We start from the raw sequence: 23,490 nt of genomic DNA, 5'->3' as shown, positions 1-23,490 counted from the left end.
AAGTGCGGTTAAAAATGGCGTGGGCTAGCCCAGGCGCATTCGATCAAACAACAGCCTCGTTCAGCCCTATAGGACCAACAGTATCTGTATTGAGTCAAAGCCAGCTGCCCATGGGAACCTTAAGCGAACATGAGGAAAGAGAGGAATGACCCAATGGGAACAGACCTGTGTGGCTTTGTATTCTGTCAGCCAAGTCGGCGACCACTCAGACATTTCTGGCTCACGATGGCGTCTGACATTGCCGAGTCTGGATCACAGCGCTTCGCAGAATCAGATATGCTGTGAGCAGTCGAGAACAGCTGATTGAGTATATATGTAAGGCCTCACCCATATTCTTGAGATTGAAACTGCACACATCAACCCGAAATACCAACTTCATTCATTGCACTCGATCCCTTACACTTCCCTTCTTACCATGGGCCTTTCTCGCTCCTTTGCGCTCCTTGCCTTGGTGCTGGTGCACCCTTCTGCCGCTGGGACGAACCAGAACATTGTAACCATCTGTAGCGCTGTTGAGGGCACAGATGGCTGCACCAAAAACTTCAATATTCCCTATGATTCTCGACCCCTGACAAACTGTAAGGATAATGTAATGATATAGAATCGTAGTACTAACTCGTTTAAGGTGGCAACAAGGCTAGCCCGTGCGGAGTCGAGATCTTGACTAACTCGGAGAACATTTGTGACATGATCAACGATGTCTTGCCAAACAAGGACTTTGTCAACGGGTATGCCACATGGTGTTTAGCATTGCCTGATGCCCTTCGCGAGAAGAAGGCCGAGTCCGCCATCTGGACCGGCGGTAAGGTCAATGGAGCGACCACTAGGGCCATGAATGCCATTACTTCAATTGAAAAGGTGAGCGAGACTGACTCTATGACTGTTGTGTTTGGATCATCATCTAAATCCCAAAACAGAGATTTGCCGATGAAGGTTACGATCCCAAGGATAACAAAGCGAGTGTCGTCTCTAAGGAGCTCGCAAACAAGGATGGATGGACAGTGCTTCAAGCACCAGAGGTTAGTTTCTCTTATAGATTGTTCGATTGACACAACGTTAACACATTTCAGGTCAACGTAACCTCCTACATATCCCTGGTCACGTCAATCGATTTCTGTCAGACCAACTCGTGCAGCCAGAAGCGGCTCGACGTGATTCGGCAGTGGTTCATCAACTGGATCACCGCCGATACGCAGATTCGAAAGGGCTCGCTTTCTGTTTTGCTGAAGGGATGGCAAGATTCCTTCAAGGGAACCTGGAAAACAAAGATTGCAGCCATGTCGACTTCGTGGAACACTCTAAAGGCTCGCTATGACTCGGCCAATGCCAAAATCACGGAAATACAGGACACTGTTTGCCAAGGCGATGCATGCAAGGGCAAGACGGCGGCAGGATTCATCAAGCAAGGTTAGTGACCTCAACTATTCTACTATGGGCAGGGCTAAAGGTACGCAGTATCACTCTTGCTCCAGAGCATAGACAACCTATACAGTATTGGCTACCAAGCTGGCGATGCAGAGTACATGAGACAGTACTTTCTCGACAGCTACCTAAACAACATCCAAACCGCGTACAACCTCGAGCCAAAGAAGCTTGCACCCGTCAGCCCATATTACGACCTCGTCGTACCCAACAAGTTGGAGACGTTGCGTATGCTCATGAATGGGTTTGGTACTGTCACAACCAATTTGGATTACTATGCCAAGGAGATGCAGGCCAACTTTTACTCTTTCACGCCCTTCAAGAAACACGCAACTACGGTTGATGCAGTCCTCAAGCGCTTCGATGCCATCCTCGCCCCAGACTGGAAGAACAACCAGGAGCTCTCACGAACCCCTGAGCTCCGCAAGGTTCGCGACGGCTTCATCAAGACTCAGAACATCATCAAGAGCACCCTACAAAGCCCGGTCGGTGATTTCTTGAAGGTCATCAATGCCTTCAACGAAGAATTCGCCAAGTTTCCGCTTGCGACTAAGAAGCTTCAGCTTGCCTTTGGAGCCGTCCCCTATCAACGTTGGATCGATGTCGAGTTTGACTACCCCTGCCGAACCAACAAGGAGCAGACTTTTACGGCGGCTGGCTTCTCGAAGGTGTACAAGTGGCCCGAGTTCAGCGCCTGCTCTTTTACTACCCAAAACGTAGATCTTGTCTCCAACTGGATTCCTCACATGAAGTATCGTTTTGCCTAGACATTGGTGGACTGAAGAGCAGCGATGGGCCAGGAACACGTATAGTCTACAAGTCATAGCTTGATATCATCTCTTTGAATTCATTCCTCTCCATACCTCTAGCACGATTCGTCATGCACCAAATGATGCTTCTCGCTTTGAATGTTGGCCGTTTATCAGACCAGGGCTCCGGCCTCTGCCGGCAAACTCTTACCATGATCTCTTCATAGTTGTACTTAATCTAATGAGAGTATAGACAAAGCCTTACGTAAATACGGAACAAATCTTAGAGAGTCCCTTCTAACTATTCATCAAATCCTTACAAAGAGGTATATGCGATAGAAATGCAATAGAAATACCGCTATTTGGTACGTCAACTATCTGATCCCCTAATCAACTGCGGCTTTGGGCGGACAAATGTGAATGTTGGCCCTGAATCCTGTCCGTCAACGAGCCCGGCGGTCGAACATTGTGTTGACTAGTTGGAGCAACAACGGATGATTTGTTAGCCCAGTCTGCCAGGACAACATCTTGAGGGGATTGTTCTGACTGGCGATCATTTCTTGAGGAAAATGAGAAACCAGGCATTATCCTACGGCAGATGGGACGTAGCAATGGGAGTGAGGCTGCGTGATGAATCAGCGAGTGATGATCCAGAGATATTTTGAAGAGCTGGGAAAACGTACTCGACATCACCGCAAGGTTAACTTCAGCAACTGCTGCTGAGGAATGGACTCCCATTTCGAGCGTGATTTCCTTTGAGTGAGAGTCAAACTTGAGCGATTCGACAAGCACAAAGACAGACGCAAGGCAGACTCTGGCAAGAAAAGACGTTAGAGAGAGCGTAAAAGTTCTAGGAAGGGCCTTACAAGCCACCAAACATGAAGAGGGCAATCACTGCAATCTTCTGGCCCTTGGGGAGATGCATCTTGCCAACCTCGATTATCGGAAGTGCAAGAATGGCACAGTCGATCAAGACATGTGTAAGAACCGTCGCGAAGAAAAACACGGTCTCGTTAACGCCACAGGTGTGCTTGACTGAGTGATCCCACAAGCCTCGGATAGGTATACACTGAAGTGTTACCAGGAAGAGTCGCAAGATAAACCAGGCCAACGTCAGGCCAGACAGGACCTGGACCGGTATCCTAACACTGGAATATTTGAAGAGACGCCAGTAGAAACAAAGGATCGAAAATTTGCAAAAGGCAATGGCGAACGAGTAAAGAATACTTGAGCACCATAGGATTAGCCAAGATGCTTTTGTCTTCTCGTCCAGGGTTAGATGAGAGGACAGGCCTTGCTCAATCGGTCGGCCAAGGCCGTAGTCGGCAAGCCCTTTGCAACATCGTTTAAGTAAGTCGGGAAAGGTCTAAGAAGAATCAAGGCTTACAAATCAAAACATCAATGCAATATCCTAGACAGAAGACCTAAACCGCGAGTCTCGGTTAACATCTCTCCGCGGGGCAAAGCCAACAGAACCTACCCAGCTACACACAGCGAGTATGTCCTCCAGTCCATAGCCAGTAGCTGTCATGCGCTTGGAAATAAGACGAAGGATGACCACAAGCGTAGCAATAGGAAAAGTAATACAGAACGAGGCAATGATGTTGGGTGAGTAATCAACCATGACGCATGATGGTGCTGAAGCCGCCTATCGCTCCATGGCTGATAGAATGAAGATTCGTGCAGAGTAAAACACGCAATCGGAAGAAGCGGGAAGAGCTGGCGAGATTTGAAGAAAGCGTGGAAATGACCCAAAAGCCAGTGTCACTGGCATAGCATCATTGGCTCGACAGGACCTAACTGTCGCCCTAGTCGGAGGAGGATCGGAGAAACGCTACCCTGAGATGTCCTTGTTTTTAGAGAAGCAAAATCTCTGGAGAATTTCACAGAGAGGCATACCTACTTTAACACGCACGAGGACCTGGTGTAACAGAGGATGGCCCTGTGAGGGCTACATAGATTTTCCTGATAGTCTTGGGCCTCTTGAATCGCCCGGCTTTCAAGTTAAGCCAGCACCACATCATCTTCCATGTATACACATGCCCATCAAAGTCTTTACCCAATCTTGATGCCTCCTCCACTGGCACTAACCACACATCCCGTAATCCACCGCGCATCATTGCCGCAGAGAAGTCCAACCACATCAGCCACATCCTCAGGCTGTCCAAACCGCGGGATGCTCTGTGTCGGGAAGAACTCATCCTGGAAACGCTTGACTGCTTCCGGGCCACAGTTGACAACAGCGTCAGTCTCGGTCAGACCGGCCGTGACGGCATTGGCGGTCGTGCCCTCCATGAAGCTATACCTCTCGTCCTTGCCACCAAATGCCTGGGCCCACGTTCGACACAGAGACTCGCCCGCTGACTTTCCAGCTGCGTACATGAGCTGGTCGCTCCACGGTTGTCGAGATCGTATGGATGAGATGTAGATGATGCGGCTGTTGGGCTGGAAATATCGTCGGCGAACAAACTCTTCGACGATCATAACAGGGGTTTGAATGTTTCCGACCAAACTGCGCTGGACCTCGGTGATTTCCATCTCTCCAATAACACCGGGCATGGAGTCACTAGCGCAGTTGATGAAGATGTCGATACGGTTGTTGAATGTTTTGTTGATCTCGTTGGCGATGACACTAGCGCAGTTTTCGGAGAAGATGTCGGCGACGAGTCCTTTGATCGTAAGACTCGCAGGTCGTTCTCGTGTCGTGGCTTCAAACACGCGGGTTGTTATCTCTTCATCGAGGCCTGATGAGAGAGCGGTGACACCCTCGTCACCAGAACAGGTTCCGAGGATGGAGCAGCCTCGGCTTGCGAGGTTGAAGGCAATGGCACGTCCTATGCCGCGGGATGCGCCGCTTATCACGGCGACCTTGTCAAGGAGGTCTAGTTCGCGTACAAGGGGCATGATTGTAGTTTAACTCGAGCTGTTGGTGTCTTGAAGAGAAGCTTGTCCGTTGTGAGACACGAGATGATCTGCTCATTTGAGTCACCGCCGCTCAAGTATGACGTAACTAACTTATCCAGTGGCGCCAACAGGAAGAATGACGGGGGATCGACCCGCTTCACGCCCAAGGCTCTATGGAAGCGATCCAGGAAATATGATACCTGCTCTTCGAGCATTTGATCTGCTAGAAGTACGAGATTGTATTATCTTTGCAGATAGCCTGCCGCCAAACTACTCCTCTCTAGGCTCCTGACCCCAAGAGTCGAGCTGCAGCATTACCCCAATATCCAAGCTGCATTCTCATCTTGCTCTTTGCCATTCTCGTTTTTGATATGAATATGCTTGAACTGGCAAAGAAGATCAAAGGCTTTCTGACCCTCATCGCCACGGAGAAGCTCCTCGCAAGTGGCGCGTGCGACACTCAGAACTCTCAAGTCAGGCTCTATCCTACGCCCATTCTTGTCGAGTCCATACACGGCGTTGAAAATGCACCAAACCACCCCAGGCATGTCGACCTCCCTCATATATGCGTAGGGATGGTCTCTCAGAATAGGCTTGCAGGCGTCCCTGAGTGCTCGCATTACCTTCCAGCACTGGCCACGCAACAGAAAGTAAGGGAATGCCATCTCGAGAGATTCAGTAGCGAGGGTGAGAAGAAACGCTCTGATGAGCTTGTCGGAGGCAACAAGCTCAACGTTTGTGTCTCTTCCAGAAGCTTTGTCCTTGGCCTTTTGCTGTCGAAGTCGCCTCTTTGGCTCTCAGCTGTTGCTGGTCTCTTATCTTTACCATGGATATGCACTTCTCGTTGGATGTGACCTCCTTTGTGTAGGTACTGCGAGCAATAATATCCTCGAACAGCTCAGGCGTCCAGGCTATTTCGGTTCCGATGCCAATCTGGGCCTTGACGAAGACGATCGAGACTGACACGGCAGGTTCGATGGTCCGTACGCGTGCTCGAGAAACAGTGGTACGGTTTCCTCGGCGATTCCGTGCGAAGGCGGCAGCCGTGTTGCCGCTCTGAAGATAAAACTTTTCAAAGCAATCATCAAACGTCTTGGGCCGACCTTCTCCAACCCAGAAGTTGGATTCGCCAAGCAGAAAGGTGGCAATCTTCATGTCCATCCAAGTGCCCTTTAGGCCAAGGAGATTATAAAGATGGGCGCAATGCATGATGGACTGCCAGAAATTCGCCAACTTGAGGCCCGGTGGTAGACCTGTATACGGACGGTCGAGAGGTACAGGCCAGGCAGGACAGGGGAGAGGATCCAGATACGGTTTTTTTTCCTTGTTTAGGGGAAGGATGTCCTGTCCCTCTTCTTTAAACAGCTTGACCTTTGCCTAGTGAGCCGGATCCTTTGCATTCAACGCAATACTGCTTCTCAGATCTTGCAGACCCTTGTCCCACTCGGGAGTCCAATGCCTGTGCTTGATGTTTTGGTAGAGCTCCAGATGGCCAGCCAGCAATTCATCCATAATGCAAGCCTCATCCGTCATGGCCGCAAAGACTTTTCGTGCCGCAGGGGCACCCAATTCGTGATGAATGTCGAGAAACACCTGTACCGCGAACATGAGTGGAAATGACGCCTTGAGTTCCTTTTTGGGGATCCTTATTCCATGAAGAAACTCATCCCCAACTTCGAATTTAGGGGCCCGTAGAGCCACGGCCAAAAGATCCGCGACATGCTCTACGAGAATGATGCAGTCCTGCTCGAACTTATATTGGTTCGTCAAGGAGGCCCAACTGCAGGTAGCATCGTCGTATTCGCCGCTCCGGCCCTCACTCATCACCAGAACACTGTTGGGAATGAGCTGCCGGAGTAGCGTATCGAATGTTATCAGTGGGATGAAGTAGCATCTGTTGGCGGAGTCGTAGCAGTCGTAATTTGCGTCTTGCCTGCCAGTAACCACTCCGTCGGACCAAACCTGGGCTTCTGTCATGCCCCTGGTCAAGCAGACAGAAACGAAATAGATCCGAAGAAGTCCCTTAAAACCTCCCTCCTTTTTGGCAAGTACAGGTTCCACTTCTTCAATCAGCCCACGGGCGAGGGAGACGGCCGTATTGGTGGCAACAGCAGTGGCAGTGAGGTCGAAACCACCCTTACAATGCCTAGACCAGATCCTTCATCAGGGTCATAAAGGCAAAATAGATGTCGTCCAAGGTAGTCGGCGGCTCTGCTTCGTAAGAGGCGGCATCATCTTGGGCCGGTTTGGGTCTCTCGTGAGACGCATTGCGAGACTTATCCAGGAAGCTCTCAGATGGTTCATCTACCGTCAAAGCAGCAAACCTTCCCCCTAGATCCTGGGCTGGATCCCTGGAGGTGTCCTTGCCGGCCTCGATGGCAGCATCTAGGGCCACAGCTGCCGTGGTGGGGGTCATTCTGGGTCGCAGAGCCTCGGACTGCCTCGAGGATGCCAGCAAAATACCCATGCTTCTCATCAGATTCGGGGTCCGGCTTAGCTCCATTTCCGCCCAGCTTGTCTCCAAACCCGGATTGAAGAGCAATGAGCCGGTCGATGGTGGTGGAGAAGACGTCGGGTACTGACACTCGACGACTAGCAATAAAGTTGGCCAGTGGCACAAAGTCCTTGATGGCAATGATGGGCCTCTTCTCGTTGGTGAGCTTGAGGTTAGATGCACCGCTACTATGTGCCTTGGTTCTCGCCTTGCCCTTCAATCGCCCGCTCGTCTTCGGAGCAGGTGTTGAATGTGAAGTGGCCAGCAGATCAGTAGGGTAGCCGCGGGCAATGGCAGTCAAGGCCAGCCATGAAGCGATAGAATCGGTGGCGTTGGTTCCCGTGTTTTCTTTCTTTTTTCTTTTTTTTTTTTTTTGACACTGAGATCTTTTAATCCTCCCCTTTTTTGTCTTTCTTTCCTATTCTTGTTGTCTCAAGCTCCCTAATTTGCTTCACAGTCAGGTATATTATAGAGCAGAGAGCGTGTAGATCTAGATGCACACAGCTGTGTTTTAGTCACTTTCACTATCTGGCTAAGTATAAGCAGAATTCACTATTCAAAGGCCAAAAACATTCTAACTCTCCGGAAATACAACTTTGAGCATCTTCTCAGTTGGGGTGTGGTCTCGACTGACCCTCATGCGATGACACCATGTCACCATCCTTGCCTCCTCGCTGCCCTCAAACAGGAATTCACCGCCCTGCTGGTTTGGTTGTCCGACCTTGGTCGCGGGGTAACCGGCCAGCAGTCCCCGGACGAGCTTGGACGCTGCCTGGAAGAAGGTCGAAACATCCGAATCTGAAGCGTAGTCCGTGGCCGGTCCCGCGACCCATGTTTTGATCATGCCCAATCCTTCAAACAGTTTGCCTGTTGGTTCGACATAGACAGGGTGCTTGCAGCCCGTATTTTCAATGTACATGTTTATCACTTCAGGAACCCCATTTCCAATGATAACGATGGACGTGTTGGAGGAGGCAATCTTCTCAGGACTGGCTTCCTCGGATAGAAACTTGACATAGTTTGAGCTGGTCTAGAAATCGAGATTAGCGATGGTGGTCCAATAATTACAACAGAGGGTCAGAGGCGCGTACACTACAGAGAAAGTGGCGCACAAAGACGACCAAGACACGGCCAGATGATCCTGGTCCGCTGTAAAGGCTTTTGAACGGACGCTCAACGCCCTTGCTGTCAAACACGGGTATATCTTCAACGGCCTTGAGCTCTTCGAGGGAGGGTGGAGTGTCGTTTGATGGTCCAATCGGATCATCTTCTTGGTTAAGCTCACATGCGCTAGCCATGGTTGGTTGCTGGCTCAAGTTGAGGTTGAATTTGAGATTGTGCCTTGCTGGGGTGACGCAACCACTTTTATATCCGTGACAGTAACCGCCATGACAGTTCAAGTATGGCAAGACAAGATGATGTGATGTGAGATGATTTCCCTTGTTAGGCTAGGTCAGATATGCAGCAGGCAATGTGACAGTGCTGTCTTGGCTGGGCGTGTCAGCATTATGCCAACATTGATGGAAGCTGGCCAATAGCCCTTTCCCATGCCACATTGAATTACCTCTTGATTCGACTCGCTTATTGATCTCGTCCAGGAGGGCGAGGCGGCCGCCTTATCCTAGCGTTGGATAAGCATGACAAGAGGAGGCAAAGAAATCCTGTGAATACCAAGTCAACCCCAGCCTGGCGACCATGGCAGCTTATTGTTCTCTGGTAGGCCAGCATATAAGGGCATTTGCCGATTTATAAACCTTACCTAACTGCTTCCAATAAAATTGACCTTGCTTCTTAGCTTCTGTTTCACGCCGAGTCATAATTATCTATCAGCTCAGCTATCCCATCAAGGGCCAGTCTTCAACCACAAGAAAGAAGACAATATCAACACATCATAGCATCACATCCTAATTCTAAGTAGGCCGAGCCATAACATTATTATGTTGAGAGCCTATGCCGATAGATGAGGAGGTTGCCAAGGAGCCTTTGAAGATGTCGGCTCAGCGACCCAGGGTAGGTACTGTAGGCCATTTTCATCGCCCAGGTGGCTGAGATTCAACCTACCCCAATGTTTAAGGTTCCATTGTGGTCGCCAGTGGCGGTTTTCAGTGCCCTCGCTGCCCTGTAGGCACCAATCCTTGAAAACAGCTGAGAAGTTCGAAAGTCAACGAGGATTGGTTAAGAAATGCCTTGAGCAGTTTGAACACGCCTGCAGCACCTTCTACCAGTGCTGACGGCGTCGCGATGACTAGATCAGCAACCAATTCGTCTCCTCGGTGTCGATGACGCTGTGCGTATCACTAGACTCGCCTTATTCAGCTACCTCTTGATCAACTTGACGCGATCGATATTTGGCAGCATGTGTAGGCACCCCCAAGTATGGACGAGCTCATCTCGTTGGCTTCTTTCAGACCTTGGAACCTCAGCCTCTCACGGCGAGATGATGATGTGAGGCAATTACCAAACAGCCACAACCACAATGTAGATACTGTACCCTACATCTTCCCTTGTGTTGTACCTCTCGGTCTCTCTTAAACACATTAATTTGCCAATCTCAGGGTCAACAGCTTGATGAGGTGCAAACCATACCAGGTGCCACAAACCTTGTACAGTATGGGCAGGGGAAATGGCTGGGTGAGGAAGTCACAACAAGCCAGCAATGGACAATTGACGGTGACACCATTTTCCAACGGCAAAGCATATCGAGATCTTTCTACTCATTTCACAAGAGGAACAGCACTGAGCACGGTGCATAACTCTCGGCTGTGCAACAGCATGTGCGTCCACACCGAGCTGCTGTACCCCAAACGCCATGATACGTGGCCCTTTCCAAGCGGCTCCGCCTGTCCGCCAACAGGGCCGATCATCTGCAATAGCACATGCACGTCACTGTTCCGGGCGGTATGGGCAACAAACGGCGTATAGTACTAGAGGCAATGGAGGCAATAAAAGTCACAAAGGGAGCGGTGAGGCCGACCAAGATTAATCAGATCTTATCAGATTAGGTGTGCGGGGAATTGTCAAGCAAAGGGCGGGCGGCAAGGACGGGAAAACGTGAACGGAAAAATTGGAAAAAAATTTCAAGAAAAAAAACAAGAAAAAGGACCAGGCAGGAAAAAGGCTGTCGTCACGCCTCGGCAATGCCTTGAGGCCCAATTATTGTGGCAAGCTGCAGGGCTTGGCTGCGTCATTTTACCTGTTGATTTGCCCGGCAGCTGAAAAGCGGCCTCCGCCCTGCATTAGCGAGGTCGGTAGCGCGTTCCAGGCGGTGCAGGCGGCCCGCCCAGCTCTTCCAGTTGCCTTCAGAGGGTCAAGTGCGGGGAACTCGCTGATCCAATAGGTCCGAACTTCGGCCATTGAGTCACTAGCAAATATCAAGCTCTTCCATTCTCTCTCTCTCTCCTCCGTCTCTTCCTCCTCAGCAACACATCACCACTTGTCGACGACATACACACACAAAAACACACTCAGAAACAGACACTGCATAGTCTGGATGCTAAGGCAGATACAATGCAGACAGCCAACAACCCCATCTCCCACCACACTAGCCACACCATGGGCCAAGGCGCCGCCAGCAGCAACGGCGGCGACAATAGCAGCGGAACGCATTGCGTGGGTCACCATACGAGCCACACCATGGGCAATGGTGCCAGCAGCAGCAGCTCTGGTGCCAATGGGGGAGGTGGGGTTGGTCAGGCCTCGGACGGGGAGGGCAACGGTATGTCGCTGTATTCCTCTGCTTCTTCTGTCTGCTGGGTAGCTAACATGTTGTAGGACGCAATGGCAGCGTCCTGGAAGCCTCCCTAACGAGCCCTGACATCAACAATTTGAACACAACTACAATTATCGACGACGATACCGACTCTCTCGCCGACAGCATCAGCGATCTCACCGATGGAGGCGCCAGCTCTGGAGCTACCTCGATGCGCTCCTCCGTCAACTTGGCCAACTTTAGCATCATCGACACCACTCTGCGCGAGGGTGAGCAGTTTGCCACGGCCCATTTTGATACCGAGACCAAGATCAAGATCGCTCAGGCCCTCGACGAGTTCGGAGTCGAATACGTGAGTTGTCGCGTGCCCATACAATCATGATATCTCGGCTGACACAGCACCCCAGCTCGAACTGACTTCGCCTGCTGCGTCTGAGCAGTCCAAGCTGGATTGCCAGGCCATCTGCAAGCTAGGTCTCAAGGCCAAGATCCTGTGCCACATTCGATGCAACATGGATGATGCCAGGATTGCCGTCCAGACTGGCGTCGACGGAATGTATGTCTTTCCCGACCCAACCCAACTGATAGAATGCTAACACCTCACAGCAACATGTGCATCGGCACGTCTGCTCAGCTCATGAAGCATTCCCACGGGAAGGACCTGGACTGGATCGCCAAGAAGGCCACCGAGGTCATCCAGTTCGCCCAGTCCCACGGCGTCGAGGTCCGCTTCTCCGGCGAGGACTCCTTCCGCTCCGACTTTAGCGAGATCATTAAGCTGTACTCGCTCGTTGACCGTCTTGGCGCCCAGAGAGTGGGAATTGCCGACACGGTGGGAGGAGCCACCTGGCGTGAGGTCGATGAAAAGATCTCGACCCTTCGACAGGTTATTAGCTGCGACATCGAGACTCACTTCCATAATGATACTGGATGTGCCGTCTCCAACGCCTTTACTGCCCTTGAGGCTGGCGCAACGCACATTGACACGACCGTCCTGGGCATCGGAGAGAGGAACGGTATTACCTCTCTCGGAGGCCTCATGGCCTCTCTGATGTACTCAGAGCACAGGTCTGTCCTGAACAAGTACAAGCTCGAGAAGCTAGCCGCTCTCGAAGAGTTGGTGGCCAAGGCCGTCGACGTGGAGATCCCTTGGAACAACTTTGTCGTCCCCGCCAATTTTTGAAAATCTCCGGATAGGAGGATGACTCTGGAAGCCTGTGAAAGGGCCTATTAGGGAGGCTTCTCACTCGATCTTTACTTTCGTTCACCTTACTTTTGGGGCACTCACTACCTCGGAAACTTTGTGCCTCTACAGTCATTACCTCTATAAGTCACGCTCCTTACTTTGGGCACTTTGCATCTCCATCATATGTGCCATGAACCTTTTGCATTAACTAGCTTTGATAGCAGAGTGAAGTCTAGTAAACTCGAGATCGTAGCTTGACATAAACCTCTTTGGGGTTTCGGGTGAGGGAGAAAACCTCCTTGGGTACTGCCAGAGCGTCTGGCAACGACAAGAGTTCAAATTTCCACGTTATGAGCGTGAAAAAGATCTTCATCTCGCGGTATGCCAACCTCCTACCAAAACACGCTCTCGGACCGAGCCCGAACGCTTGAATAGGGAACAGGTTTGCGTCGAACACCGTCTCCTCGGTGCCATCCTCATGCTTCTCTACTCGAAGCCACCTCTCAGGGGAGAAAGCCCCTATGTCGATCTCATCGTTGACAGGATGCTTCTCCCTTCGTGATGTAGCCCACTCGCTCTGACGAGACTCGTCAAACTGTATCCTCGGTGTGAAGACACTTGGTCCGTTGGCTAGGAACACGACTGTCGTGCCCTTGGGGATGTGTGCGCCCAGAATCTGCGTGTCTGTCTGCGCCTCACGCATGCACATGGCCAGGGGACGTGAGTGGCGGAGCACCTCCTCGACGACGGCATCGAGGTATGGCACCCGGGCCTGGATGATCTCTTCGAGGGAAGGGAGCCGCTTCTCAGCTCTAGCCTGGGGATGAGCTTGATCAAGTGCCTCCCGGAGGCGAGCCTGGACACGCTGGTCACTGCTGAGATAACTTATTCCCCACCGCAGAGCGGACGAAGTGGTCTCGTGGCCACCGATGAGATATGTCATCAGCTGTAAGGATCACGTCAGCTTCGTACTAAGCATATCCGGCCGCCGTTTACAAACCTCGCTTGTGATCGTCTGTGAGTAGTAATCAGGTTTTCTGCCCTCCTTCTCTGCCATGGCCTCCTCTCGAGCGAGAATCTGATCCACAGCGCACCGTTGAGCCTGCCCAGTACGGCGGCGTTCAAGGCCATTCGCGATTTCACGTTGTTGTAAACGTGCAGCCAGACGGTGGGCGTTTCTCATGACAGAGGAAAGGTGACCATAGAGGAAATGAAACAGGCGGGGCGAAGGGGACCTGATACTCATGGCTACACTGTCAGACATTCTGGTGAAAGCCTCGAGTTCTTCAGCAAGAGGTTCCTCCTTGAAGACGAATTCATCATCAGGCCCTCCGGTTGCATTGATTTCACTATCGTGATCGGCGTCAAGAGCCTCAAGGGCCCTGACCAGCTGTGTCTGATCAGGCTCAAGACCGAACGCAACGCAGACGATAATATCAAGAGCGGCATGGTGAATCTCGCGGGATGCACCGAAAGGACGTCCCTTGGATAGGATAGCCTTGCACTCCCAGAGCTTAAGAAGTCTAGCAAACTTGTCGTAGATCTCAGGGGCAGAAATCTAGACGCGGGTTAGCATCCATGAAAAGAACACCACGATTGAAGACTCACCTCGGCCAGGAAAGACGGTGTCATCAAATCTTTGACAAGTTCCTTGTTCCTTCGGAATTGGGGATCAGAACTCTTGAGAGTGAGCTGGCCGCCAGGGATAATGCCCCCGAAGACAGAGATGGTTACTCTGGCCCGGTCAAACTCCTTGAGGCGGTGCATGCAAATGTCGGCCGCCTCATGATGGTCCGCGACCACAACCCATGGCTTTCCAAACGGGGCGACAAAGGCCTGGAATAGAGGTGACTGGTGCTTTGTCGGTTGAACGGCTAGCCAATTGGTCACACTACCAACGGCCTTGATGTCGGGGAGATCGCCCAAGATGCGCTCCTTGGCTTCTGCGTTGTAAGGGATAAAATCCAGGGGCCGAGGGTAGAACGCGTCGCGGAACGTGTAAATGACTGCAACAAGAACGCTGCTACCTACCAGCAGCTGCAACGGCAGCGAACTGGTGACCTCTGGCCATGACATGGCGTCGCAGTCTTTGAACGAGGAGAAGCGCAGCCAGCCTTTGGGAAACGGGAGGACAAGCAGGTTGATACCGCGCCGAGTGAAGGGCCTCGAAAAAGGAAATCGAGACCTCAACAAGTTGCCGAGCAGGGGTCCTGGCCACGGCATCTCAACAATGGGGCCGCCAGCCAATAGATGTCGCCCCAGTCATCCGAAGGGCTGGCAAGCCCGTAAGCTGACGGTATCTAGCGTCGTCTTGGCGAGCAACGGGCCCGCAGGGTTTTGTAATACCTGTTCGCCATTGGTCTCTTTTTGCGGGTGCTTGAGGATCTTGGTTGCATCGTTGGTTCGCGCAATGGAGCCTCTCTTGGGTGATGACTGCAGAGCCTCTAAATTGACTGTGTGTTGAAACGTGACGTGAGCTTGGATCTTACCTCTCGGTTCTTGATAGGATTCTCATATTGTAACAGAGGAGCTAAGCGAGAAATACCACAACTTGTCGCGTCCTTAACCCCATGTTCTTACGCTCAGAATTCGTCAACTACAATCATCACACCGCAGGTCCGCCTTCAACAGGATAAGAGTGGCAAATAGTCTATAGGAGAGGTTAAGAAGGCTCGCTCCTTGAGAGTCATCAGCGAAGTACCTCTTAACATCTCATCTGCAAGTCCCCTGATAGAAGATCCATGAATAAGCAATCTCTACTTACTTACTAATCTCAGTCGGAGATTTTAGTAGAATCATGCAATATCGTATGCCCTGCTAAGGTCTCAAGGCAACGGTCGGTACTACCGGGAGATGGGGCTGATAGTGACGATGATGGGGAAGATAGCAGATACCTCATGTTCAGTGCGATTTGTCGGGGCAGAAGTCACTTCCATCAAACCAACAGAGGAGGCGATCAAACCACCTTTCCCCTTCTCAGCCAATAACCTATTTAAGAGTGGATAATATGGGTGAAATTTATAGACATTGTAGCAAATCATTACTCATTAAAAGACGTCTGAGAGTATGCAATCCAGCCTACAAGTGCTTCTCGCAATAGATGGCGTCCCTGTGGGCGACCTTCATCTCACAACCAAGCTTCTCACAGGTGTGGGCAGAACAATAAATGGAGCGCTGAGGACTGTTCCTCTTGGTCACAGCATCCATGAGGCATCCCCATTCTCTGGCAGCACAAGTGTGCTCCTCACAGAAAAGGCCTCTGCGGCTGTCGATGGAGATGACCGGTTTTGTGCATGGCCCAGAACAACAGATATTGTTGGGGTCATACACGGCTTGCTGCAGAGGAGGTTTCCCTGGAGCCAGCTCTTTCCTGAACAATTTCTTCGGTGGGGGTTTGCTACATAGAGCCTCGAAGTGTTCCTTAACCTTTGTGAGCTTCGTCTCAATATCGTCACGTAACATCGTCTTCTCCACTTGTTCCTTTTCCATTCTCTGGACACAATTGTCACAATGCCCGCCAACATATAGGATCTTGAAGTTTGAGGCATCCAAATCCCGAATGTCAAACACGGTCTCGGCGATGGGCATATTTATCTCGTTGATGACGCAATCGGCGGGAGTGTCGCATCTCCAGACCTCTTCTGTCCTCTTTCGATGGCGATTTCCGCTTTCGCCGCAGGAAAACTCGAGCACTAGAAACTGACACATCTTGTGAAGTTGGGATGTTGACCGCCTGTGGTGTGTCGAGCGACTGGCGGCGTTTGCTAGCAGCAGAATGTGATGGACCCCCATTCAGGAATCAGGCCAGCTTCTTATAGTCAACATTATTCTACTCTTTATAGCTCGTGACCCTCACTCATTTTGCCTTTGTTCAGACTGTTTCTCTTGAATTTGTTCTATGAACAGGAGACTAAGCTTGCGTTTGAGTAGTAATTAAGTACGATGTACAATGAACAATGCAGTCAGCCAGGTATTGATTGCTTCAAGACGCCTAGTTCTTTCTTGAGTAACAGTACAAAGAGGGAACAACCCCATCCAACGGCACACTTTCATTAACTGCCAAGACTCAGTATAGAATTTCTTTTTTACCACTCCCAAAATCAGCCCTTGGACGAGAGGACCTGGGCAGCCGAGCATAAAGACAAGGAATTTAATGAAGCGACATATCTCAGCAATACAGAGCCGTTCTAAGGCAAGCATATGCTATTCAATGACCATAAACTGCAGCTTTAATCCGAATCGATGATAATGACCTCAACGTCGTCCTTGTCTCTTTGACTCTCAATCTGCGTCAACCTCGCCGTCAACCACGCGCCATACGCCTTCAGCATACCGATATGTGAACGCTCTTCACAGTAGTCTCTCATCCGCCGATGGGCCTCTACAACCCACTGGGTCTCCAGTTTTCGCCTCATCTCCACGTTTCGACTCGATTTTACCGCTTCTCCACGGATGGTGTATGCCACCTTAGCTTCGCAAACGGGACAAAGATATGGCGGCTGGCGCACGTCATCAGCTATGTTTGCCGTCGACTGCATCATACACGCGTAGTACACGCAGTGGCCCATGCCCACACAGTGTCCCAGCTCATGGGCCGCGGTGCGACACACTCTGGTTAGCCAAAGCCCATTCCAGTCAGCCGGTGTCTTAGGTACCAGTATGCCTCGTGACATTGTTACAGCAGCCGCAAGAGGTGCATCGGATGTGCTGTTGCAGCGAATCATCACCGTGGGGTCAAACTCTTTGTGCCTCCCTTTGAGTTCGGGCTCATCCTTTTCCCAAAGACCATTCACGTAAGCCTGGCAATGAGACGCCGGCCAGCTATGGGCGTGATCAACCTTGTTGTGTTCATCCAACACGGGATTGTATCGAAACGTTGAGACGATGCAGATCCGAGAGCCCCCGAATGCACGCCCAGCACAGAAGTCGTCTTCTTCGTCTTCGTAAAGGTCAAAGTGCGTTAAGAGTATGACAGCAAAAGCATCCTTTGGCACATTCGCCAACAACCCGTCAAGCATGTGCGAGAGATTGAGCTGACCTTTGGCAACACCGTCGCCAGACGCACGAAAGTCGACTCGAGTAGGCGTCCCATTGTCGATGACAAGATCAACATTTCCTCGATTGTCAGCTTGACGACTCTTGGAGCTAGACAATCGACAGCGCGTAAGAACGCACTGATTATGGAGCACTTTGACGTCAAGTCCGTGATAGAACGCCCCGATGTACTCGGCGATATCGTCTGCCCTTGGCTTGTCGTGCTCAAGTTCTGAGTTGGTACCCACAGCCGTCTGTGGTTTCACCCAATCGCTCATACAAGCAGCATCAGGAGCTAGCGAAGGGCTATCGACGATGTAGAGAGTTTTTCTCCTTGTGGTGACCGAGTTGCGGTGACTTTCTCGTGCAAAAGACTTGAGGCTTTGTGGTTGTTCCTTTGGGTCCAAATCAAGGGCGTCTTGCGGTGTGAGGTTCACGCCAGGGAAGGCCGAGATTGGAGGCTCTTCATCACTTGAAGTCGGTGATGAGCTTTTTTTATTCGCAAGAGTGGCTGCTGCCAAACGTTCTTCTCTGGATGGGCGTTGGTAGTACGAGATGGCCGAAGCATGTGGAGACTTGTCGGTAAATAAGACGGCGTGGGGGCAATTTCGTGGGTGTTTGAGGCGAGCCATTTCAACAAGTTGTTTTTTCCTGATCTCGTCTTTCAAAGCTCACGCAGGTTTGAATCGAATGATTTAAGTAGTTGAAGGATCAAACCAAGCCAGGAACTGTTGGGCCAGGCAGCAACGCGAAGGAGCAGATGTTGGCGGTGAGTCACGGCGAAATTCGGTCCAGGGATGAATGAACAGGAGGCCAAGTAGGTTCACCAGTCAATGTGAAACGTGACCCCTATAGGATTAAATAGAAATTTGATAGGCCCGTATGGCCTTGCGATTTGTCAAGCATTACTAGAGATGAGTGGCCCAAGACCGCTACAGTGATTGATATACACAGTTCAAGGGCCAGATGAAGACCCCAGAATAGGCCAGGGGACACCAAAGGGAATGAAATTAGTCCACGATCATACCTATTCATGTTTTGGGATTTAGCGACAATGATTGACATCTACAGCAACGTGCTCTACTCCGAGGAGTGTAACAGGAGCAAACTGGCCACGTGATGATGATTTTGGTGTGCGTGCTACTGCCCGAGCGATCAACACAATCTGGACGAGTACGACAAGAAGCACGAAATGAATCATGAGCAGAGGCATTTATAAGTTCTCAATCACGAGCGCCGCGTCTCTATATATGCTGCCTTCTCTCTGGGAGCTCTCATGCTTCCTTTATTCTTCAGTATACTATTCCACGAACCAAACATCTACCTCTCCGAAGCGACCTCCAAAGCAACAGGTCAAGGGAATTAACCCTGAATAGACGGTATATTTTAACCAGTACGCGCTACGTACTACCGACATTTAGCTATAATGCTGACTCTCGAAAGCAGGCCGATCCGACCAGTAGAAGGCATCGTTGGTGAGTCTCAAAATTCACGAGCGAAAATCCTCAAACTGAAGAGACACGCCCTCGAAAAAAGGCCAAGAGAGGAAAGATTATCGTTCGACGTATGCCATTGCATGTTAGATTATTATCGCATCTAGGATTTCGACCACGACTGGGTATTGGCAACCTTGCCAAGGCTGAGCGTCATTACGATATAGAGTTTGACGAGAGGGACGCAAAACACTTGAAAAAGTGGGTGTATACGAAATCAAAGAAGGGGAAATCCAAAAGAGACACTCCAAGAAGGGCCATTCGAAGAAGTCTTCAAAGAAAAGGTCCTCAAAGAAGCATTCTTCCGAGAAGGAGACTTCAGAGCAAGAGGCAGACGACGCAGTTGATCTGTCTGAAGGGTGAGTGATCTTCGGTTATTTCGGGAAACTAACAGGCTGGTTTCGAAAGAGTACTGACACGTTTTTTCAAGGCCAGAAGAGGCGTAACTGAGTTCCGCTGCTCAGCCATTTCTTGAAACGACTAACAGAAACCTATGACACCTTAAAGACCTTGAAAGCAAACTTGACAAGATGAGTCCATCATCAAAGGATCAGAAGGAAAGAAAGCCAAAGACCCCAGTGCCGACCCCTCCTTGGTCGGTGAGAGCTCTATCATGGCTAGCAGGAGGTCACCCAGTCAAGGTTGTGTATAGAGTGAAGGAGGTGCCCAAACCCAAAACCAATGATCCCAAGCCTGATGATCCCAAGCCTGATGATCCCAAGCCTGATGATCCACCTGAAGGGGGATCTGGCAAGCCAACTGAAGAGGAGCCGGAGAAGCCAGCTGAGGGAGCTTAATGAAGGTCAAGTAATTTTGTCTGAAAACATTGAGAGATTTCTCAATAACGGCATGGTACTTACTGAGAAGGTTGATGTGAGGGGCATCATGGCCCTATGGCTCGATCTTTTGCTTGACGTTGACACATGCTCTATCAGAGATGGATGGCGAACATAACCCCAGGCAGCAGATTTTTAATGCTTTATATGTAGTGCCTGTATATTAATCAATTTATTTCCCGTCTTTCCAAGGATTAGATGACCCTTTTGATCTTCTGGTTTTCCTTTATTTTCCCACCGTGCCTGGTTGAGTACCTTTTACGCTACAGGGTAGGCAGCTTAGACACCAACAAACAGTCAACATCGGCTCAAACATAGGTACAAAAGCATAAGGAATCTTGGAAGGGAATCTCAGGTCTTGGGTCATATTTCTACTCGTGTGAAATGGTGTAGGTGGGAACAAATAAAATGTGTTGACCTTGCATCACGATCAGACCTTAATTCCATGTGAGTGAGGTGAGGCTGACCCTCCACCCCATGGGGAGGGCTGATAAACTATCTGGAAAGCAAAACAGGGCGCTTCCACATATCTAAACAGGGACTTCCAAGAGCAACCAAGGCCTTGAAATACCCAGGCATTTTGTGCTGATTTTTCCTGCTGGCACTTGCTTGACTGACTGGCTTGAACCGCTCCATTGTGTGGCTGCGACTGTGGCTGCGATCCAATAGCCAACGGGTCTCAGGACAGTGGCTTAGATCATTGTATCAGAAATATCGTTAAACCAGAAACCTGTCACACTACGTTCACCCCTCGATGCATTTGGTTGTTGACGGGGCAGCTTGGGTTGAGAGGAGACGAGGGCAAGCCAGAGATATGACTGTGGAATTATGGCTTGATAGACAGTTGGAAGCGAATTGAAGTTAAGCAGCAGTTGGTAGGAAAATCGTTGTCTCAGGGCTCCCTTGACCAATGTGCCGTCAACTGTGGGCCACGGGATTCAGCTGCACTCGCTCCCCTAATTATCGCCCTGCGTCTGTTGAAGGGATTGCCATGATCTCGCCCTCTGACTGCAATTAGATGACCTCTTTTGGTCATTTGAATCTTTATCAGCCTCGAAGAGAACAAATTCAAGTCTTCAGAGCGTCAGTCTGCCCTGCTGCCCAACTTCTTCTTCCAGGCCGCTATCAATGACGACTTGAAGAGGACACCAGGTACAATAATCGGGACATCTATCAATGCATGGCAGAACTAAGCCTTGATATCGAAAGAACTCACTACCTACTGCCCAACTCACGTCGAGTTTACATACGATGTCAGCAGAATCCAAGAGCCTCGTCTTGACGCTGGTAGCGTCGCCGAGGTCCTTTCTGTACGTTTTGGCGGAAGCCAGTCCATAGACTGATTATCCATGAATATTTTAATTTCTTTGAATCAAATTCCACTTAGTGTCAGAGCCATGTTCACGATATGACTCGTTCTAGACACACAATGTGCAAGTCAACAACACACACATTTGACCTGTTTGCAATCACATTCCATGACGACACAAGGGTAATTGTTAGATGATGATGTTATTAATGATGCATGGCCAAAATCCAACGAAGAAAACTGAAAATACAAGTAATCAGGTTGTCATCAAGCTCCCGGTTGCGACCCCCCTTTCCGAATCCTCAAGGTGGACAGTCCGTTGTCACCTCGCGTAAGATGATGTCGTCAACAGCTATTTGCACACCATTCTCGGTGCTTTTCTCGCAGCGAGCTGACAATTGTATGGTGGGCTCGATGCTCGTTGCCTTGAACTTGAAACCCACCTCCGTCCAGTTCCCTTTGATGAATGCCCCCTCAATAGCGTCCTCCCTAAAGTCCTGGCCGACCTGCACTTTGAGTTTGCACTCATCGCCTGGCTTAGGTGCGCCATTCATCACCTTGTACGAGTACTTGACGTTATAGTTCTTATCCGGGTGAACGCCTAGGACGCTCTGGTAAGCCTGAGGGCGTTGGTTGGTTCTGGTGATGTCAAAGACGCTGGCGATCCTCATTAGCTACCAAATCGGGGAAAGGATTGGAATCTACACTCACAGAGAAGTGTAACCGGTCTTGCCCCATTCTTTCAATATGTGGCTCTTCAAGGGGCTCGCGCCCTTATCGAGGTAGCGCCATGGCTTGTTGCCTTTGCCACCAAAGGATGCATTTCGAACGAGATTGGGGCACTTTCCAGGCTTTTTCTCGGGGGTGCAAGGGACCGCACCCGTGCAAAGAAGGAATGTGATGACCGTCAGGAGGAGCGGAAAGACCTTCATGTTGTAGGATATTTTGAGGGATGACAGGTAGGAATGGTGGAAAGAGGCCAGAGTGGCAGAGAGTAGCGCTCTGAGAGAAGAAGAGGGCGCCGCGAAGATCCCGGAACAAGGTCGACATTGGTAGGATTGAGACTGGGCAGGACACTTTATACACACTGCCCTGGCCAAAGAGTCCGATAAGACAAGAATATTCAGTCATCAGATGCAACATTCGTCTCAGCCACTTCGTCACCAGGTTCAAGTTCTGCTTCTACGACGAGTCTTTCCAACCCTGCTCATAAACGAATGCCATCATAGAGTCAAGATGGGTAAGGGTTCGGACGGTTCACACGTGTGTGTTGTGAATGGCTGATTGGCCGCCCATAATGGGTGACGCTGAAGGGAAGGCAACATGGATGATTGCATACAACTCGTTGAGGGATCATGAGAGGGGATGAGAAACCCCGATGAAGATATATTCCATCATATTCTCTAAGCAACTCAGAGAAATGCAATGAGAAGCACCCATTTCATCATGGCCTTCATTATCCTTCGAGAAGAAGGCGAAGTGGCTGTGTGAGATGGCCAAACTGTTTGGCATAGTTCATGCCGCATCCCCTGCTCAATCTTCATTTCTCCCCAGAGGAATAATCATGCGGATTGTGAGGCATTGGGGGTATATTTCTTCCCACACTGTCTTCTTGACGGAGGAGACAAATCGTATCCTAGAGAGCTGTCACGGGAGGCTGGATTGCATACAATGACTGGTTTTTGCGCACGTTTGAAGAAGCCAGCTCGTCAAGTTCTGTTCACGGAGTCTGACCCTTCCAAGGCTTCATGCTGCAACTCTAGCAATACACGCACCATGGTCCGTACTCTACCACGAATACTGACATCATGAAAGGGCATATTCTTTGTTGATTCTCCAATCTCTATGCAGTTCAAGTGAGTTGGAGAGGGGCAAGAAACTCTAGGTTTCACTCAAAGAATCATGATGAACGTTACAATGAAAAGTGAAATAAACCTTGAGCTAAATTTGACCTTCCGGCGGCACGGGCCGTGAAAAGGGATGGGGATGCCGTTTTCGAATCGCAAAACCCCCGGAGCCATTCCGTAGCAGGACCGATTGAGCCTCAGGGCTACGCCCAAAGCAGGGAAATAACCTGGTTGCGAGCTGTTTGGAAGCAAGTGAATGACGCCCAAGGCAAGTTGAAGTTGCACTGGCTCAAGGAAAGGGACAACCGTGGGCAAAGAGCGGGGATGATATCATCATTTCTGTCTTCGGTGCGATTGGTCATGAGAAATCGCCGAGTCCGGGCGTTTTCAGTACGAACTTAAGCAATAGAACATAGCCAATTCAGCCCAAGATGTACCTCTGCGTTGGGGACTGAGGCGCGGGAGCGAGCAATTCACTTGCGGCCGAGAAAATCCAAGTATCATCGG

The 23,490-nt window shown here is 50.4% G+C and overlaps 11 protein-coding genes across 11 annotated transcripts; 3 read left to right on the top strand and 8 right to left on the bottom strand.

Annotated features, from left to right (window-relative positions):
• Positions 1 to 415: 415 nt before the first annotated feature.
• NCS57_00956600 (uncharacterized protein) lies at positions 416 to 2,189 on the top strand (the record flags this gene model as incomplete). Its single annotated transcript, XM_053059337.1, has 4 exons — positions 416 to 578; positions 626 to 1,023; positions 1,071 to 1,407; positions 1,456 to 2,189. The coding sequence occupies 4 exons, from the start codon at positions 416 to 418 to the stop codon at positions 2,187 to 2,189; spliced, it is 1,632 nt and encodes a 543-aa protein (XP_052911408.1).
• An 844-nt stretch (positions 2,190 to 3,033) lies between these two features.
• On the bottom strand, positions 3,034 to 3,795 carry NCS57_00956500 (uncharacterized protein; the record flags this gene model as incomplete). The annotated part of the gene is made up of 3 exons (XM_053059336.1): positions 3,034 to 3,503; positions 3,559 to 3,595; positions 3,652 to 3,795. 3 exons carry the CDS (start codon positions 3,793 to 3,795, stop codon positions 3,034 to 3,036), a joined length of 651 nt encoding a protein of 216 aa, XP_052911407.1.
• Positions 3,796 to 4,226: 431 nt separating this feature from the next.
• NCS57_00956400 (uncharacterized protein) lies at positions 4,227 to 5,075 on the bottom strand (the record flags this gene model as incomplete). The annotated part of the gene is made up of 1 exon (XM_053059335.1): positions 4,227 to 5,075. The coding sequence occupies one exon, from the start codon at positions 5,073 to 5,075 to the stop codon at positions 4,227 to 4,229; it is 849 nt and encodes a 282-aa protein (XP_052911406.1).
• A 314-nt stretch (positions 5,076 to 5,389) lies between these two features.
• On the bottom strand, positions 5,390 to 6,284 carry NCS57_00956300 (uncharacterized protein; the record flags this gene model as incomplete). Its single annotated transcript, XM_053059334.1, has 2 exons — positions 5,390 to 5,848; positions 5,901 to 6,284. The coding sequence occupies 2 exons, from the start codon at positions 6,282 to 6,284 to the stop codon at positions 5,390 to 5,392; spliced, it is 843 nt and encodes a 280-aa protein (XP_052911405.1).
• A 168-nt stretch (positions 6,285 to 6,452) lies between these two features.
• NCS57_00956200 (uncharacterized protein) lies at positions 6,453 to 7,052 on the bottom strand (the record flags this gene model as incomplete). Its single annotated transcript, XM_053059333.1, has 1 exon — positions 6,453 to 7,052. One exon carries the CDS (start codon positions 7,050 to 7,052, stop codon positions 6,453 to 6,455), a length of 600 nt encoding a protein of 199 aa, XP_052911404.1.
• Positions 7,053 to 7,221: 169 nt separating this feature from the next.
• NCS57_00956100 (uncharacterized protein) lies at positions 7,222 to 8,867 on the bottom strand (the record flags this gene model as incomplete). The annotated part of the gene is made up of 4 exons (XM_053059332.1): positions 7,222 to 7,492; positions 7,539 to 7,801; positions 8,204 to 8,599; positions 8,661 to 8,867. The coding sequence occupies 4 exons, from the start codon at positions 8,865 to 8,867 to the stop codon at positions 7,222 to 7,224; spliced, it is 1,137 nt and encodes a 378-aa protein (XP_052911403.1).
• A 2,209-nt stretch (positions 8,868 to 11,076) lies between these two features.
• Positions 11,077 to 12,461, top strand: NCS57_00956000 (Homocitrate synthase, mitochondrial; the record flags this gene model as incomplete). The annotated part of the gene is made up of 4 exons (XM_053059331.1): positions 11,077 to 11,284; positions 11,341 to 11,630; positions 11,686 to 11,834; positions 11,885 to 12,461. 4 exons carry the CDS (start codon positions 11,077 to 11,079, stop codon positions 12,459 to 12,461), a joined length of 1,224 nt encoding a protein of 407 aa, XP_052911402.1.
• A 235-nt stretch (positions 12,462 to 12,696) lies between these two features.
• On the bottom strand, positions 12,697 to 14,540 carry NCS57_00955900 (uncharacterized protein; the record flags this gene model as incomplete). Its single annotated transcript, XM_053059330.1, has 3 exons — positions 12,697 to 13,410; positions 13,465 to 14,022; positions 14,073 to 14,540. The coding sequence occupies 3 exons, from the start codon at positions 14,538 to 14,540 to the stop codon at positions 12,697 to 12,699; spliced, it is 1,740 nt and encodes a 579-aa protein (XP_052911401.1).
• A 2,153-nt stretch (positions 14,541 to 16,693) lies between these two features.
• NCS57_00955800 (uncharacterized protein) lies at positions 16,694 to 18,130 on the bottom strand (the record flags this gene model as incomplete). Its single annotated transcript, XM_053059329.1, has 1 exon — positions 16,694 to 18,130. One exon carries the CDS (start codon positions 18,128 to 18,130, stop codon positions 16,694 to 16,696), a length of 1,437 nt encoding a protein of 478 aa, XP_052911400.1.
• Positions 18,131 to 19,521: 1,391 nt separating this feature from the next.
• NCS57_00955700 (uncharacterized protein) lies at positions 19,522 to 19,788 on the top strand (the record flags this gene model as incomplete). Its single annotated transcript, XM_053059328.1, has 1 exon — positions 19,522 to 19,788. The coding sequence occupies one exon, from the start codon at positions 19,522 to 19,524 to the stop codon at positions 19,786 to 19,788; it is 267 nt and encodes an 88-aa protein (XP_052911399.1).
• A 1,650-nt stretch (positions 19,789 to 21,438) lies between these two features.
• On the bottom strand, positions 21,439 to 22,068 carry NCS57_00955600 (uncharacterized protein; the record flags this gene model as incomplete). The annotated part of the gene is made up of 2 exons (XM_053059327.1): positions 21,439 to 21,793; positions 21,848 to 22,068. The coding sequence occupies 2 exons, from the start codon at positions 22,066 to 22,068 to the stop codon at positions 21,439 to 21,441; spliced, it is 576 nt and encodes a 191-aa protein (XP_052911398.1).
• Positions 22,069 to 23,490: the final 1,422 nt, after the last annotated feature.

Source organism: Fusarium keratoplasticum, chromosome 7 (assembly GCF_025433545.1).
Source record: "Fusarium keratoplasticum isolate Fu6.1 chromosome 7, whole genome shotgun sequence".
NCBI lineage: Eukaryota > Fungi > Ascomycota > Sordariomycetes > Hypocreales > Nectriaceae > Fusarium > Fusarium keratoplasticum.
Note: the sequence above shows the minus strand (reverse complement) of the source record. Positions and strands in the feature narration are given on the sequence as shown.